This window comes from Pelecanus crispus, chromosome 3 (assembly GCF_030463565.1).
Source record: "Pelecanus crispus isolate bPelCri1 chromosome 3, bPelCri1.pri, whole genome shotgun sequence".
In the NCBI taxonomy this organism is placed as follows: domain Eukaryota; kingdom Metazoa; phylum Chordata; class Aves; order Pelecaniformes; family Pelecanidae; genus Pelecanus; species Pelecanus crispus.
This window is the reverse complement of record NC_134645.1, coordinates 81,526,687-81,544,256: the sequence shown is the minus strand read 5'-3', so window position 1 is coordinate 81,544,256 and position 17,570 is coordinate 81,526,687. Positions and strand designations below refer to the sequence as shown.

Genomic DNA, 17,570 nt, shown 5'->3' with positions numbered 1-17,570 from the left:
TACTTTCAGTTCGTTCAGGTCTGCCTTTACTATAGAACAGTCCCAGAAGCAAATACAGTGGTGACTTAGCTAAAAGTTGTAATGGGGACTGGAAGAAACACAAGTTATTATAAAACATGTGTATGTGTATTTTTCAATAAATGGCATGGCATTAGGGTGAGATTAAAAAAAAAAGTAAGAGCATACTCTATCAATATATAGAGACCACTGATGGGGGCTAACCTGCAAATGACTGCAGAAAAAGAAGACGGCAAAAGCCATCAGAAGCCTGGTTTCAACACCAAGTTTGGGGAAGTGAATGGGATAAATAACGGCAAAAATTATTATTAAATAGCTACATTTGATACTTACAGTACAGCTGACCATTACTGGCTTTTTAAAAATCAAGAAATTGCACAAGCCATTCTCTCTCCCTCCATATACACACGCACAAATTATAACCTGACTTTAATAAGGAAGTTTCTCTCAACTGTCAAGAACATCCTCGAAAATTTTACAAAAAACCATTGAAAATAAGGAGATTTAAATGTAATTTACCAACCTTCTTGTAGTCGATTATATTTCCTTTTCCTCGTGCCTTAAAGAGAAAGAGAGATTTTATATAAGACAGTATATGCTACAAACTAGAGTTGCAAGAATGAAGAATGCAATTAAAATAGCTACTACTTTAAACATAACCAACTTTCTTTAGGAATCTGATACGGAAAACCCTAAAATACAACCAAATGTGTTACCAGCTTATACAACATGGTTCTGTTTCAGATGAGAGCTGCAGATACTCAATGTAATTTTTAGGGTTTTTTTATTATGACTTGTAGTTAAACATTTGTTGAATCCAAAATGTTTTGGTCTTACGAAATCTTGCTGTTTGCATTAATTAATCTCTCCAATGAGATTCTGAAATAAACTATACTTCATATCAGCAATAACAGAATTTATTTTCCTAAAAGAGAACTCTTCGTATATCTATAGTGATTCGCACATACATAGTAGTCTAGAGCTCTCAAAAGGGGATGGTCAGGACCATGTCAGCGCTATTAGACCTAGGTTAGAGGTGCTTTTGGTTTAGAATTGCATTTAAGTATCAGCATCATCCTTTACTTAAGCAGCAGATACATACAACCTATAACTCCTAATACATTCAGAAAGAAGTTGTGAATAAATTTTAAATTTCTTCTTGCCCAGACGTAGTCCAAATTCCTCAATTTTGTCACAGGATGACGGAGAAGAGAAGATGTCTATGTCTTTCTCGCCCAGTGGCAGTACTCTGCCAGACAGAGCATTCCTGCTTAACCAACCTGAAACCCTTCCCTTAGGTCAGATCCAGCTGCATCACTATCACCTCATCCAACTCCAGCTCTTCTCTTTTCAGCCACATTGAGGGGGGAAAAAAAAAAAAAAAAAAAAAAAAAAGAGATCACCCATTTCTTTCCCTCTAGCCTCCACAAGGGAAGACCACAGACCTCAGTTCTTCTGGAAGGTGTCTCCTGTAAAGATGCAGATTAGGACTGCTACCTCTCCATGTCCTCTGTGGGGACTTCAGAGAGCAGCCAAGAGCAGCAGGTCAACTGGCATAAGGAGAAGAGCTGAGGCCTGCACTAAAGAGGAACACTATGTGGCAACTGCAGCTTTGAAGAAATGGCACAGATTTGGAAAATAAATTAATTTTTGTGAGGAAGAAAAAATAGAGAAAAGAACTGACCAGAGACTAAGCAAGCAGAACAGGAAGGAAAACAGCAGATAAAAAAACCTGACTTGTCTGAAGGAGAAAGGGGACTAACCCACAAAACCTCTTTACTACGCTCGTTAAGCTTCTTAAGTCAGCTTTTCTGGAATGCATATTAAGAAAACAGCCTGATAGCATTTGGGAGTAGCAAAACCACTGCCAATAACTGCTTCTTTATTTGTGTATTCCCATCTTTTTCATTTGCCAACTTTTATTCATACCAGTTGGATCTTATGGCTTCCTCAAAATATATCTAGTAGTTATATTGTATATCAGAACACACGAGAAATATGTTCTTTAACAAATGATTGCCTATATGCAGATTCACACTGCAGTGGAGAATTTGCCAACATGGTTGAGGAAGATGCTTTTTAGTCTTAGCAATACCAGAAGAGGTGTGCTCAGCATGCCTCCTCCCGCGTCTAATACACATTACAAACAGCAAGAATATTTTCTTATGCTCTGGTCCTCTCAAGCATTCAAGCCAATGGCAGTTGTGCTTCTCCAAGCAGCAACCTTATCTAATCTGTTTCCTAAACCTTCTTTACTATAACTGCACCTTTGCTTTTTTTCTTTCTTTTTATCCTCACAGTAGTTTGGCTCTTTGACTTTTACTGACCCTGATCTCAGACACACAGATCTTTTTTCCCTTTTACATCAGGCTTCTGCATCTGGTTTAGCTTCCTCAAAGGTATTAAGCCTGATTTGCAAAAGGTACGCACTCTTGTCAAACTTGGATAACTTTCTAGGTCTCACTGCTTGGCAGTGGAGCTCAGCCTCTGAATGTTGGGGTTCTGGGCGCTCAGAGAAAAGCATCCTGTTACTAGCATATCAGACAAACAGCCAACTCAGGTCAGCCTTCCTCCTGAACACCAAAGATGCGCCAGTAGTGAGGGACAATAATACCATGACATTCTTCATTAATAAATGAGGTGGTATGAAATCAACTCACTATGCCAGGAAGAAAGATCCCTGAATGCCCCATGAAATTACTCAAAATGCATCAGATCAGCAGACCCCCAGGGGATGGTTTAAGACAATGCTTTTAGAGCAGGTTTTCAGGATGTTTTCCAAGACTGACTTTTCTTTCTCAAATGAGATGGTCCATTTTACATGTCTTAAAACCTATACTTGAGAAATGCTTGATAAAGCATTTGATAAATGCTTTTCTTCCAGCCCTGCTTCTTCTGAGAAGGCTCAGAAAGATATGGTGAAAGGCACATGGATTACCATGCCCTAGATGAGAAGGTTCTAGTTTCTGACTTACTCCTTTTTTAAATTACAAATGCTATGAGCTGAGATAGATTCTAGACCTGTTCTTGAGGGATTTGCTTTATTTCTCCACTCAAACTTTGGTCTTTTGTACCTCACTGCTTAGATGGTGGATGCCTGTTTAACCCAGAGAATTTTTGCTCCTGTCTAGCGAGAGGTTATCTGTAAGTGGCTGTAAGTGACCAACTCTTCTGTTTTTTGATCCCTAGAAAATCCTCTATCCTACAGGCCTGGATTATCTGCTAAATTTTAAGGATACAGAGCTTTCCAAAAGCTCAGTGGGACTGCATTCAGCAACTATTACAACACTTTCTCTGAAGAAGAGCATTTGAGCATTTCTTTGTCTGTCTACCACAGTGTTTCCCAGGAATCATTTAAGGTTGGGCGGTTTGGGGTTTTTTGTTTTTAAACATTTCAGGACTCTAACCCAACCCATAGTCCTTTTAAAATAGACACCTGACCAAACAGTTCATTGCGTATTTTAGTTTTAAATGCACAAAGGTGGAGGGTGTTGGTGGTGAGGTCAGGGAGAACAGGAGAGACTAGGGTCTTTATGAATCTTTCATTCATATATATATGTGTACACGTATATATATCTCCATGTATACACACACACACACGTACACATACCTACACATTTCTTTCCTCCTATGACAAGGCCTCCCCCTATACACATTCCAAGTTTCTTTTAAGGCAGTCTCTAAATTTCATCCAAATCAGAATCTAATCTTCTCAAAACACATCATATATTTAGCGTTGATGTAACCTTCCGCACCTGGATATCTGATGTGTTTGCTCTTTCCAAATGAAGGGACAAAGGGGCTTTTAAAAGGTCTTCAGCTCAGCAGCAGAAAGGTGCACATGGCTACCTCCACTCAAAGGCTACCTTGGGAACAGCAACTGTATCCGGACGTCTGACAAGAGAACCGTGGTGAGACAATCACACAAGTTATGGGCACTCCACAGCAGTTCAGGCATCCTTCATGACCTCTCTGAAGACTGCTTTCATCTAAAATATGCATGACAGCCCAGTGAGTCCCAGCCACGTGCTTTCTGAGCAGTATACCACTGTGGAGGTTACTAGGTGCAACGGGGCTCTCTACTTCCACCTTCTTGAACTCCAAGACCTTCCTGCAGGAGGAGGAAGCTGCCAAGAGGAGGTGCTGCCTTTAATCCATTGTATGAATGCTTATATGGGCAAACAATCAAAGGAGAAAGTCAGATTACTTAGCAGTAATTAAAGGTCCATAATGTGATTTCCATATGCCTACTCAAACTCAGCTACTAAGAAAAACTACCTGACAGGGACTGAGTGCACTGTGCGTGCTTTGCCTAGTTAAACCATACAAATGACACTGCACAAGAGGGTGGCTTAGGAGCATACTCTCTCGAGTACTTCCAACGTGAGAAAGTCTCTGCTTGGAGTGCCTGCCCTACACTGAATGTCACATAGTGAATGTGACTATGGATTATACCTCAAAGAGCTTGTAGTTAATGAAAGGCAATTTTCCTTTCTAAATAGACACAAGCCAAGAAAGGCTCCTGGATGAGGTGTTCCACTTTATATTGAGCTAAAGTAGTAGTTAGTAGATACTTTTGCATAGTGCATGTCACTCACCCCCCCCCCCCGCCCTTCCCTCCCTTCAGAGAAAACTGCTTCATTGTTTCTATAATGCCCATTTTCAGTATGAGAATTAGTAAGCAGACAGACGGCACTCCTGGAGTCCTGCAACCTGCTCTAGATTCTGCAGATGGGAAATTGTTTCAAAGCTTTTATATACCGTGCTGTGGTAATACCATTATTCTCCAACTGCAATCATCCAAATCCATTTACATTCAACTCACATATGAGCCTTGTGTTGAGATTGTAGAATTCCAAAGCTCCTTGTCACACGTTATAAACTACCAGCCCCTAATTTCAAAATGACAAAAGGTTTGCTTCACTTTAAGATCCTGCAACTCTACACCACTGTAAGGTGGTAGATTCTGCACATGCTTCCCAGAATTTCACTGCTGAAGAGACTATGCCTCTTGCTTGTGGTATATGAAGGCAGGCTGCAACCTGGCCATCATGAACGCAGAACCGCGCAGAGGCTCAGACTCCACAACCTCTACCTGAGAGTCCTGCTTTCAAACCAGCAAGGAAAGGAGCCATTGGCAAGGACACCTTGAATGAATATGCTTGCACAGAGCTAGCTTCTTACTGAAGGCAGGAGCCTTTCTACTAAAAAAATCTGTGTAACAACTGCAGGAATTTCCAAATGGTAGCCATCACCGCTGTTTAGACAGACAAAACATGTCTGACTGATGCAGGAACTCAGCAGAATGCTTAATTTTGGCCATTTTGGTGTTTTCCCTCCTTTCCCTCACTGCTGTCTTCTATGGTTATCTATTTGTTTCAGCAAGACCCATGTAGCTGTTCAGGGACCTGAATCCTGCTGTGTTACATGGTACGTAAAAAAGTTCTACACCATGTAGCTATCTTACTCTTACTGCCTTCCTCATCTAAGGGTTAGAGGAAAAGAACAGCTGAATTAAGAGAACAATGAATAAGGATATCAGCCAGCTAGATTTTACAAATATGTTGTAGTGGTCAGGAAGCCAAGTCCCCCAGATCTTTCCCACCCCATCCAAAATTACTGCTCCCAGAGCCAAGCTGGCAGAAGGAAATGTGTGCCTACCTTTCAACCACTGTAATGCAAAGTTCTCTGCTTTAAGCTGCCAGTGAAAGCAGCTTTAAGCTAAGACGTGGGACTGCACAAGTAGTGCAGAGGAACAGACATATGCTCCACGCAAATGAATCTGCTTGTTACACTGACACACGGAAGTTTGACAGAGCTTGACTGTCAGGTCCCTAGACTTCCCCCTCTTGAAAGCACGGAAGAGAGAGATATTGGAGAGCAGAGGTAACCTCTATGTTGTCTTGTCCGTTGTCAGTTTCTAAGTTCCTTTGCAGATTGAAAGTATAGATAGGAAGAGATACACAAATAGCAAAACTAGGAAATTGTAAACAATGCTTTAATTTACCTCTCTGATCTGTTTAATCCATGCCTCCCTTCCAAGGAATTCCTGATGGAGGACTGCAGGAGCAGAATTCAAACTGAAGGCCATGGTGTCACTAGAACTTTCTTTAACAAATGGCTGAAGGTCCAAATGTAGCTGAAAGAGAACATCATCTTTCTTCAATTCCCAGGAACAGTCTATACATATCCACCCACTCATCAAATCAAGGTCCATATCCCAATTATACACCTACTCACCACTTTCTGCTTTGACTGCTTTTTGTACTTTGGTTGCACTTTTTCAAGTTTGGGGGAGGGTTAGGAAGAGGTTGAAAGCATTGCAGTGGCAGAAAGTTGTGGTAAAGAGAAGCACGTAGAGAATCTGCAAAGAAATGGGTAAAGGACAGCTTGCAGAGCTGGGCACGTGATGGGACACAGCCAGGTAGGCAACTGTTGAGTCACGGGAAGCAGAAAAAATATAAAGGAAAGAATGATCCAGTCTTTAGTGGGAAGAATATCAGGTTTTAATCTGTGAAGGGTAATACATTCTACCTTCCAGTACCCAAGGAAGTTGATGCAATATGACCTTCCTTCTGACAACGGAAATGTTACATAGCTAGGAGCTTTCTATTAAAATTATGCAATCCTTTTTACACAACTATATGTCAATGGTGAATGTATTAAGATTAAAACATACACAAAATATTAAGGCTACAGCCTGCACTAGAAGCAATTTACTGGTAGAGTTGTACCTAGTAATAGTGTATAGCAGCATTTCTGCAGCAGTAAAGCTGTGCTTTATAAAACTACTTCCTTCTCCTGGGGAAACTAGAAACTAACTGTCAGCTCAGCTGAAGTGGATGGGAGATCTGCCTGCCTGTCTCAAGCTACCTCTATACTTGCAAGTAGGAGCAGATCTGTAGGGCAAAACAGGAGTGCCAAGGATCCGAGTTCCACTCTGTGTGTGTTTGCCTTTGGACTAACTCTAGCTGTGGACTAAAAGACTTCTAATGGAGGTCAGAGGCCTTCTCCAGGAAATCCTACTGCTGCAGAGGCTGCTCCTGTCCATCTCTAGTGACCTCCCTCCTTATCATCTAGCTACCCCCTCTGGAAGTTACCTCCACAGCAGATTATTCAGAAGGGAATGTATGCAGGTCCTTCAGCCACTGCAGCTCATGCCTCAGCCTCGTGCTGCTGCAGGCAGTTGAGCCTCTCGATACAAATCTCTGCCTGGTGGCAGCTGAAACCCAACACGTGCTTCCTCCTGCAATTCCTGCTACTGGGACAGTGGCTTTAGGAAGAATGTAGGAGCAGAGAAAGTAAAGTTTTAAGCTGATACAGAAAGATGCGCTAGAAGGATATTAACAGAGCCTTGAATGAAATAAGCTACATTGCCAGGAGTGTGATTTTGCCAGTTCATAAGCACTGTTCACACCAGCAGTTTCTGCAAACATCTTCAACACCAGGCAGCAGTCAAATCTCTCAACATTGCTGACCTGCTGGCAAAAGTCTACAGCATAGTGGCAGTATACGACAGAGCTCAAGAGCAACACATCTTACAAGTCTTTCTGTATTTAAGATCCCAGAACGAAAGGAAAAGGCATACCTTATGACTCATAGACATGTGTTTTCCATACTGAAATGCCATGTCCTGAATCTCAGCGCTGTGCTTTGCTAGCTCCATTGCAGCCTGGCAGCTCTTTGCCAGCAAGGCACTATGCGACAGGAAAACCTGCTCCTTCCACGTAGATATGCCGATATCATCTGTAAGACAGTTCTCCTGAAAAATGAAACAAAGGCTAACATGAAAACACCAAAACTGCAGCTGTGTCAGCTCACAGAAGTTAACGGTGTGGCACAGGATAATGCACCATGTGGCGAGTAACAAAACTCCTGGTGCCAAGGTACCAAATATGGAAGAGCATTCTTTTGGGGATGAGTAGAGAAAAGTATCACTATAAATATACTAGGAGCTTCAACAAACATTTTCATTTTCTGCTCAAAAAGAACAATGCAAAATACACGGAGCTGTCAACAGATTCCACATAGATACTTTTCTTAATGACTGTGTCATTACACTGAACATTAACAGCCGATTATATTCCTCCTGAGGCACTGGGGAGAAAGAAAAAAGACAAAAAAACCCCCTCGAAGTACATTGGCAGTTCAGCCCCTTGCCAGTTACCAAGAACCAACAATCCCAAACGAATTTGACAAGTCCCTGCAATTTCTCCTTTGTAGTCAGGAAAAAAATATTTACAAAAGGTATTAAAAATCCTTACAGAACTGCATTGGAAAAATGAAGGTCTGTGATGGAGGGCTTGTACCTCTTCCACTCCCATATGAAGGACAAGGAATGACTGAAAGTATTCAAAAACAAACAAATAACATTCCGATTTAGAAATGTCATGTATTAACTTTCCCAAGGGACTCATAGAGATCTCAGTGATGCCTCTAGTGAACTTTATCATCTTGACTGTAAGGTCAGAGATGCTCAACACTTCTCAAAATCCTTTGTGTCCAAAATATTAATTTGGATTACTTTCCACAAAGTGTTTTAATTAACACAAATTCAATCCTTTCCCCCCAAGCCCAAATTCACCTGTAGCTCCCATGGCTCACAACGTGTCAATATGCCACTATTTTACTAATGGGCCTTCAAAGCTAGACATGACTTGTAATCATTCTCACATACATTTTACTGTCATACTTTTAAGTACTCTTTAAAGAGGAAAAAACCCCAAACCAGAAAAGATCACAATTGTTTTGCTTAGAAAAAACTAAAATCAGTAATGAGAAGCTACAGAAAGAATTTCAAGCATATAAATGTTAAAAGTTTGTAATTTCTCAGTTCAGCCAAATCGGTAGCGTATGCTAAGCCAAAAGGTATTCTTTAAGAGTAATATAAAAAAACCCCTCTTATATAGCAAGCCTTTTCCCTCAAAGTGACGTCAATTAAATTACTCAGAAATGAGTAAGAAGTAATTCTGTGTGACCCTATAGTTTTCTAGCAAGGTATTATCTGTCATGAAATCGGTAACAAATGAAATAGAATCCATCCGTTCAGCTCTAATTTTCCTCCCTTATGGATATCACCCAGAAGTGCTGCGTTACAAGGGAGAGGATAATTTGAGACTAATGGAAAAAGTAGAATTCTGCAATGCCAAGTAACCCAGAGCTGTATCAAAATGCCTTTGCCTTCAGACATACTATTAACTTATACGAGGAAAGTGAAGAACAGAGAAACCACATGTTTGCTATTATGCATATGATAACTTACAAAGTCAAGCCTAAACTTTCCTCGTGTTTCATTTTACTGTAGTATTTTTGTTTTAATATCTTAACTCAGCCCAGAGCATGTGCAAATTCCCATGACTGGCAAAATGTCAAAATGAGCATTTAATTCAAGTAGTTTCCTATATATCAAGTCTTTTTTTTCCACTCGGATATAGATCAATTTATTTTAAATTTCAAATCAGGAGCTCTTGGAAGACGCAACACAATCTTTAACTACCAATCTGCTCAGTGAAAAAACAGTATTTACTAAAATTTGCTGGATGATATTGAAAATTGGCAGTGATTTTTCTAATTATTTGTTTTAAATCCAACCAAGACAAAAATATTCTAGAAAGGTATCCTGAAACAATTTATGAAGTTAAAAAAATCTTTCAGAAGACCCGTAAGTTGAAAACGTTTGCTTGCTAGAGCCTTTGAGCAGTAACAGAAATGCGGACATTATCAAATATCAGCTGCAGGACCTGAAGAAGCTGAAAAAATCATTGCAACTCGACATATATAAGGAAATCAATTCTATGATTTGTTACAAAAATATATTCTTCTTAAACAAGTTTGAATTTTATCACAGGATTGAAAATGATAGCACAAGTTATTGTCCACTACATGAACACCATGTAGGAGCTTCAAGCATCTAAAATGGACATCTAACTTAAAAAAAAAATGACAAAAATTTGAGACATATTTGAAGATCCAGTATTGCAATCTTAAAAAACCAGGCGTTGTGATTTTCTGGGTTACTGAAAGAAGCCAGTTGTAAAAAGGCATTATGCCCATATGTATGTGCTTTAGCATATGAACTTGTGAGCCAAATTATAGCTGATTTTCATCACAGAATGTCTTATGACCACATACCCTTAAAGCTTCTGCTGCTTAAGAAGGCAGAGGCAGACACCACCTTTTGTCAGCAAAGTTTTCCAACAATTCAAACGCCATTTTTCCCAAGCTTAACTCATGTTACATATGAACTGTCCACGAACCACACTGCATTCTTACAACAAGGGTATGTATGACAAGATCTAAACACTATTTTAAAACATCAAGGGAAAAAAATGAAACTAGTTCTAGATTGCAAAGTCTGTGAAATCTGACATCATGACAGCACTTACTACTTTTAGAGAAATTTTCACATTTTTGTAAGCTTTGTTTTGTTCTGTCAGCAGTGGATATTTCAAAGGATATATATAACAGTGGTCATTAGCTGGCCCAGAAGACTTGTAGCAGCCTTTCGTATAAAAGCCTTTTTAAACTCAAATTAATTCTAGCTGTAGTTGACAGTGCTCAGACATTTGATTAACTACTGCCTATGGAGTGACCTCATTCACAAGCTCTGTCACCAAGAAATGGGTCCAGATCACAACCAACCCTGATTCTGTCTGAGTAGCAGAAGCTGGATGAAGAGAGCTGAACCCCTCACCACCCCTGGAAGAAAGCAGCCAACTCCAGATACAGTTTGGATAATGTTGGCATGGGAGTATAGGGAAAATATCCGAATCCAGTTCTGTCGATCATCATTTCCTATGGGAAATTAAGAACAGCTGAGGGTGCTCCCATTTTACTAATGGCAAGGTTGGTTACTGTTTTGTTAGAAAGAAATTGGCTAGTTGAGATTTTTTTGTTAAGCTAGCTCCATAATTTAAATTGGGTTTGAAACAATCATCTCAGGCAACAGGAAACAAAAAACTTTTAGAAAATGAAACTGCAGGAAAAAATATGCAATCATAACCATCAGGAAGGGCAGCCCTTAGTGATGCTAACAAGGATCCCCAGTACAAAAGTGGCACTTAAAATAACTCAGTTTGATTTGTCACACCAAATATGATGCTTATACGCAGTTCAGCTGAAAACATATTACGGAAAATATGAATGAAAACTGACTTAAAAGTGCACAAAACCATTTGCAAAACCAGGAAGGAGTAGAAGTCAGACACTTTTCAATGTAAAACTACAGCTATAGTTTGTAAGAGAGCCTTTATTTTATTTCCATACCATGATAAGCTTTCTTAGCCATCTGCCATTGCACAAAATGATCGAAATGTCTGAATCACTTATATCAAACTTTAGTTCAGTTCTCAATGGGCAAATAATCCACAGAAACACACAGAAATGTTTTTAAATAGCATTTTAAAGTTTTAAATCAGGTAGTTCAAAAACTTCTATTTTACATAAATAAAACCCAATGCAACTATGAATCCCTCTACCAGTAGCAAGACCTTGCAAAACATCTTGCACATGGTTCACATAAGCTTTCAACAGATGTATTCCTGCTTGCTGAACATGACAGGGCATGTTTTATTGGGTTATTAATACACATCTTCACTGCTTTTGGAAAAACAAGAGTGTCTGCAAATGGGTCAGTAAAGCATGCCACCAACTACCTAATACTTTTATTGTGACACTGTAAAAAAAATCAACATGATTAAAAAAAAAAAAAGGTTTGAAAACTTATAATAAATTTAAATCTCTCTCCACATCTGTTACTTTTAAATCTCTCTGGAAAAGCTTAGTATTTAAAAGAACAAAAGCGGTAAACAAATAACATTGGCCTTCTTTCTAGCTATGCTTTTTTATTTCCCCTCTGACACATTTACCCATTCTTTTCACAGATGCTCTTTACTCAAATTCCGTATTTTATCCTTCCCTTTTGCCTTGCAACAGAAACATTTGTTTTAAAAAAAAAAAAAAGTGAAAGCTCTGACTGCTGCCTTGCTAAAAGGTGGTTTACATGACTCAAAATACATTTGCTTTACCTCCTATGGTAAAATTGGTAAGAAATCCTTTACTTATAGACTCATAGCAATCCAGTTGATGGACATGTGCAGTATCCCAAAACATTACTCCTCAAAGCAGGACTGGTGACCAAATATCAAAGAAGAATTAGTACAACTCACTGCGTGTAGTCTGTGCTTTGCCAGAAAATAAACTTATTTTCATTAAAAAAGCCTACATTGGTCTAAACCAAACACCTGTTAATTCATTATTTGGTAAAATGAGTACTTGCCACTAATGTATTTCTTTTTCAAACTTGTTTTACATATTAGTTACACACAGTTTGCACACAATTGCATCAAAAATTTCAAAAATACCTAACAGCTCTCCTAGACATCAGTGGAACATGTTGGAAATGGTCTTGTCTTACATAACAGTCCCATTCTGACCCTAAAAATGAGTTTTGGTAATGCACATGTAGCATCAGCTAGATATTCTGGAGGTCAGGGGAAAAAAAAAAAAACCCTAACAAAACGGTTTCGCATGAAAGTCGCTAATACTTTAAGACTGCAAGAATGGTCTGGCAGGTAAAGCACAAGAGCCAACACACTCAAGTCCTGCTCTTGATTCTGCTGTTTGACCTTGAGCTTCCCTGTATCTCTTGAGCCTGTTCAGTGAACTCACAGGGGTGTTAAAGCATTCTTCATTAATATTTGTTAAATGATCTGGGATATTAAGACAGAAGGTTTCTAAAAGTGCAACAGTATTCTGTGATGTAGCAAACATTTTAGAAGACCTCAGTCCCCTAACAGTAGGAAGCAGAGACTCAGTGCAATGTTTTCCCTCTTAAAAATTGATACCACGATCATGATTGAAGGCCAGATTAGACAACTTTCATCTTTGCACTCATTAAAGGCACAAATTTTTACTCCCAAATTAGATCTAGATTTAGGGAAGACAGATGGGAAGTGGGAATAGTGTCCTTCACTCACAGAATTTTGGGTTGAAAGGGGATTTAGCACACAGAGCTGCAAAGGTTTATCACATCACCCCTTTCTGCTCCAGCTTACAGTCCAAAATATTAGCTTAAGCCACTAATGCAATGTCTTAAACCACAGCAGCTATTTGCTACTTTGAACATGAGTGGCAGCCCTAGCCTTCAGGCTGTCTTTGCAGCCAAAGCCTACAATTTGTAGTTTGGATTGTCACTTCAAATAAAGATGAAATGTTAAATATTATCTTTATTTTTCCCCGTTTCACACAGATCTAATGACCCACTATGCAGACAAGATGAAGAATGACCAAACAGAATGTACTAAAATGGGATGGCTGTAGAACTAACTGCATGTGGTTTTACAGAGAAAAAAAACGTGGTAATGAGAGCTGTCAAATAATTACATCCATTATATGTCTTCAGGAGTAAATAAGGTCAGTCTTGTTAGGTCAAATGATTCTTTCAATTTTCCTACTGGGTCATCCAAATGAAGCAAACTGAAACATTTTTTTGGGGTAAACATGAACTTAAGGTCTCAGAGGAGAAAGGTGAATTTTGCAGAGTCATTTTTGTCTAAAGTAAAAGATAAAACCATCTAGGTAGACATCTAGCAAAGCTCAAAACAACTTGGTGCTAAATTACTAAATTAGTCTATTTTAGGTACTGAGAAGCTTTATAACAACGGCATTAAAGACATTTAACATACGAAGTACTGTTTTCCTGCCTCAAAAAGAAAAAAAAAAAAAAAAAAGGTGAGAAGATATCCTTCTGCTTTTCCAAATTTAAGACATTCCCAGCAATGAAAATGCCATTACTAACATCCCGATGCCCTACTCTTAAAAAGAAATAAAGTTTGATATTTGAGATTTAGTTGTGGAGTAAATTAAAGTATTTGTCTTACCTCTAGAAAATGTAGTTCACATTTTTGTTCCAGTCAAATTGCAGTTAGGGATGGAAGGAAGATGCACAAAGGATACAAATAAGACAGACCAACAACTGACCTAGCCCATTTGGCAATCTTTGCTAAAGAGATATTCAGGACACGAATGGGACACTGCCGCAGCAGAACAGTGCGAGGAAAGCAGCAGGGACACGTCTCATGCACAACATGGAACCAACTTTCTCAGAGGACAAGACAAAAAAAAATTCAAGTAGATCCCACACTTGTTTGTTCTAGATCTCATCAGAAGAGATCACTACCCATTATAAAGACTAAACTTCAGACACTGTCACATAAATTTCAGTATCTATTATGCCACCATACTAATTGTGTTTTGAGTTAACTAGGTTCCCCTTAGGAAGCATATACTGTACTTTCAACTCTCCTTAGACAGAAAAAGTCACCAAAATGAAGTAAATCTTTGCTATTTGTAATTGGGCCAGGGCAGGGTAAACATCATGCAGCTGTGCTTAGTTTATCTCACACATCCCTCGCAATCTACACATGTGGAGTGCTTCAGGAACTCAACAGAAAATAAACAGAAAGACTAAGAAAAAGAAGATTAAGACCTTCTGCAGTGGCAGGAACCCAAAAGAGTCCACAACGTTTCTCATTTATAAAGGGGCCATGGTTAAAATAAAATGCAGTTTCATTGCTGAGATGAACTTGTGGAGCTTTACTTCTACACACAAAAGAATAGTTGTTTTTTAAAATATATCTGGGATCTACTTGTATTTAGAAACCTGCTTGAACACGGAAAACAAAATTTTAAACATCCTTTGCAAAAATCTCAAAGACATCATCTATTTTAACATATAACCCTGAGCACAGTACTTGCGAGCAACCCCAAAGGCTGAAGTCTCTTTATCCACGGGTTAAACACAGCAGGTGCAGAAGGACCGCCAAGTTCCCAACATCACATTGCTGCCACGCTTCCACCCAGGGTCCCCTCCTGAGAGGTGCCACAGGATGCTCCATCTACATGGTCCTCTGCGCGCAGCCGTGCCGCCCGGTGAGCCGGCAGCCCCAGGCGTCTCCCGAGCATGCCATTACCGCCTTCCTGCTAGAGGCTCTCGCCTCCTCCGAGGGATCCAAACGAGAGGGATAAGCTTAACCGAGGTTAGCTTTAGTAACATATCTTTGCTGCTGCAGAGCAGGAGAGACAGATACTGAGCAGCGGAGTCGCTGGGTGCAGCAGCACCCTCCAGGGCCCAGCCACTGTTAGCCGACGGCACTCTCCGCTTGCCCACTGTGGTTTGGCTGGTGCAGAGCCATCAGTGCAGGTAGCTACTGTAGCGGTAACCCACGTGATCAGGGCTTCCACTAAGGTATTAATTTTGCTAGATACTACAACATGGCAATAGTAAGCCAGAGCTGCAATCTAAATACACAACAAATATAAATGAATTAATGTATTTCTGTGATCTTCAAGCCATTTCACCTACCAAACATTAAGATTCAGGTCTCTGAGGCAAACTAGGCATGTGAGACAACATCACTGTAAGTAAATCTACCTACCCCAGTGGATTTCAAGACAGATAGTCACATATACATACTGCTTCTCATTCCCATACAGTGAAAACTTGATATCATAAAACCTGTAGAGGTCTTGGGAACTTTAAATTATCAATTTTTTGCATGTGTTAAGATACAGTCATAGCAAATGAAAAAGAACTTTTTTTTGCTCCATCATCCTGCCGAAGCAAGCCTACTTCAAGAAGTGTCTCTACAAGTTTCCTTAAATATTCTAGTAAAGACAAAAATACCTAGATCTAATTTGACCAATTTTCATTACAGTTCTTGCCACACAATAACACAGTACATCCGTACTTGCTCTTGAAGAAATAAAAGATTATTTGATGTGAAACACCGGCAGCCACTGTCTTTGCCCATGCCGACCCCTGCAATGCGTGCACAGTGACTTTTGGCAGAGAAGAGTACTGTGCTACCCTCTTACCTCTTCAAGACAAAACTCATGTTTATACTATTAAAAGGTGAACAGTCAGAAGAAGAAAGGACCCAACATAAGTTTGTGACGAAGCATTTTGTAAACATCTTTGGGCTTGGAAATGAGAGATTTAACATGAAAGTATTAGTGATGTTGACAACATTGTAATAAATGCCTCTAACAGAACCTTGACTAGAAACCCCTGGAAGTGTTTGGAAAGCCCATAGTAAGACATGTCTAGAGCTCCTGGTAATGACACATGATATTGTTTTATTAAGCAATCACAGAAATTAAACAGTCCCTCTTTGAGCTTTTCTAGAAACTTCCATCAGAGTTCACAGGTGTCATAGCGATGTTACTGCCGAAACTCACTAGGACTGCAGCTAATTCTCTTCCTCCCCCTCCCTCCTTCTTTTAAACAGATGAGAAAGTCATCACATTTACTGTAGTCACACATTAATATCACCAAACTTCTTGGGTATGTAAAACCACTGAAATTCTTACCTCAGATGATTTTGAGTTTTCATAATATATGCCTTGAACTAAGTCACCAATAGCACTTGAAATGAGTTCCACAACCTGTAAAGGAAAAGGACAAAAAGCCGTACATCTTTAATTGTCACCAAATTTACTAACAAAGCTACTGCCAGATTTCTAGAGATGGTCATAACTTTCCTTCCAGAAAGCTAGTTGTGAAAGACTGCAGGATTTACTGGGATATATTCTGCACAAGCATGATCCTGTCTCTCTGCTAAAACCTCTACTACAGTAACTCTTCTATCAAAGTTTTAAGTTAATATAAATGAAAAACAAGACTTTTTTTTTCCTGAAGTGTGAACTATGGAGTGTATTCTCACAAGGACATTCACAGAACTAATAAATCCCAGTTCATGAATATGAGACAGTACCTCATCTGGGCTTTGTTTTGTTTTGTTTTTTTCCTGCCAAGTAAATACTTCACAATACCTCTCATTGGGAGCTGTTAAAATTCTAATCTTCGTGGCTAATACAGAAAAGTCAGAATCCATAGAAAGGTAACCTTTCAAATGTGATCATTTGGTATTCGGGTTCCCTGGGAATGCACTGTGGATGTATTTAGTGCATGGCCTGAGGCTCAGCTGTACCACATACACTGAAAGTCTGCAACACGGGAATGTTTAAATCAGATTTATCAATCTGTATTATCTTCAGGGTTCAGACTTTTTATTTTATTCAAGCAAAGCCTAAAAATCTGAACTTGATCCAGAATGTAAAACAAGCAGTCCACAATCTCCCTGGAACTACTGTACAATTTAAAGTTGTACACATGAACTGTCTTAATTGGAACAAAATACTCAGATTTATTGTAAAATTAAATGCAGGCATTTCAAATAAGTGCACCTTAAGGCTACCCTTTTTAGTTGTTCACAAAGTTTTAATTTCTTGAATGTTTAATTTCCTATGCATATAAGTCTATATCTGATTCCTCTTTTTGCTTCCTAAAATTCAATGTAGTTCTTATTGAATTAAAAGATTTAGTTTCAATTTTTATCATTCTTGTAACTGAAGACAAGAAGTCAAATGATAAAACCCCTAACAGAAAGGTATTCTAACATTTAGGCATACTTTATTTGGTAATAAAAACACATTTATATGCTAGTTTTGAGTACTAGCAGAAAGGTTGTATGTTTTCTTTTTTTTAAACA

The 17,570-nt window shown here is 39.1% G+C and overlaps 1 protein-coding gene across 1 annotated transcript in view; it reads right to left on the bottom strand.

The window, feature by feature from the left end:
* PDSS2 (decaprenyl diphosphate synthase subunit 2) overlaps nucleotides 1-17,570 on the bottom strand; it is a 122,808-nt gene that overhangs the window by 10,645 nt on the left and 94,593 nt on the right. The window contains exons 4-7 of the mRNA XM_075708148.1: nucleotides 16,390-16,464; nucleotides 7,607-7,777; nucleotides 6,026-6,157; nucleotides 542-577 (exon numbers count right to left, since the gene is read on the bottom strand). Of these exons, the coding sequence (XP_075564263.1) occupies nucleotides 542-577; nucleotides 6,026-6,157; nucleotides 7,607-7,777; nucleotides 16,390-16,464 (414 nt within the window). The remainder of the gene's footprint in view (nucleotides 1-541; nucleotides 578-6,025; nucleotides 6,158-7,606; nucleotides 7,778-16,389; nucleotides 16,465-17,570) is intronic.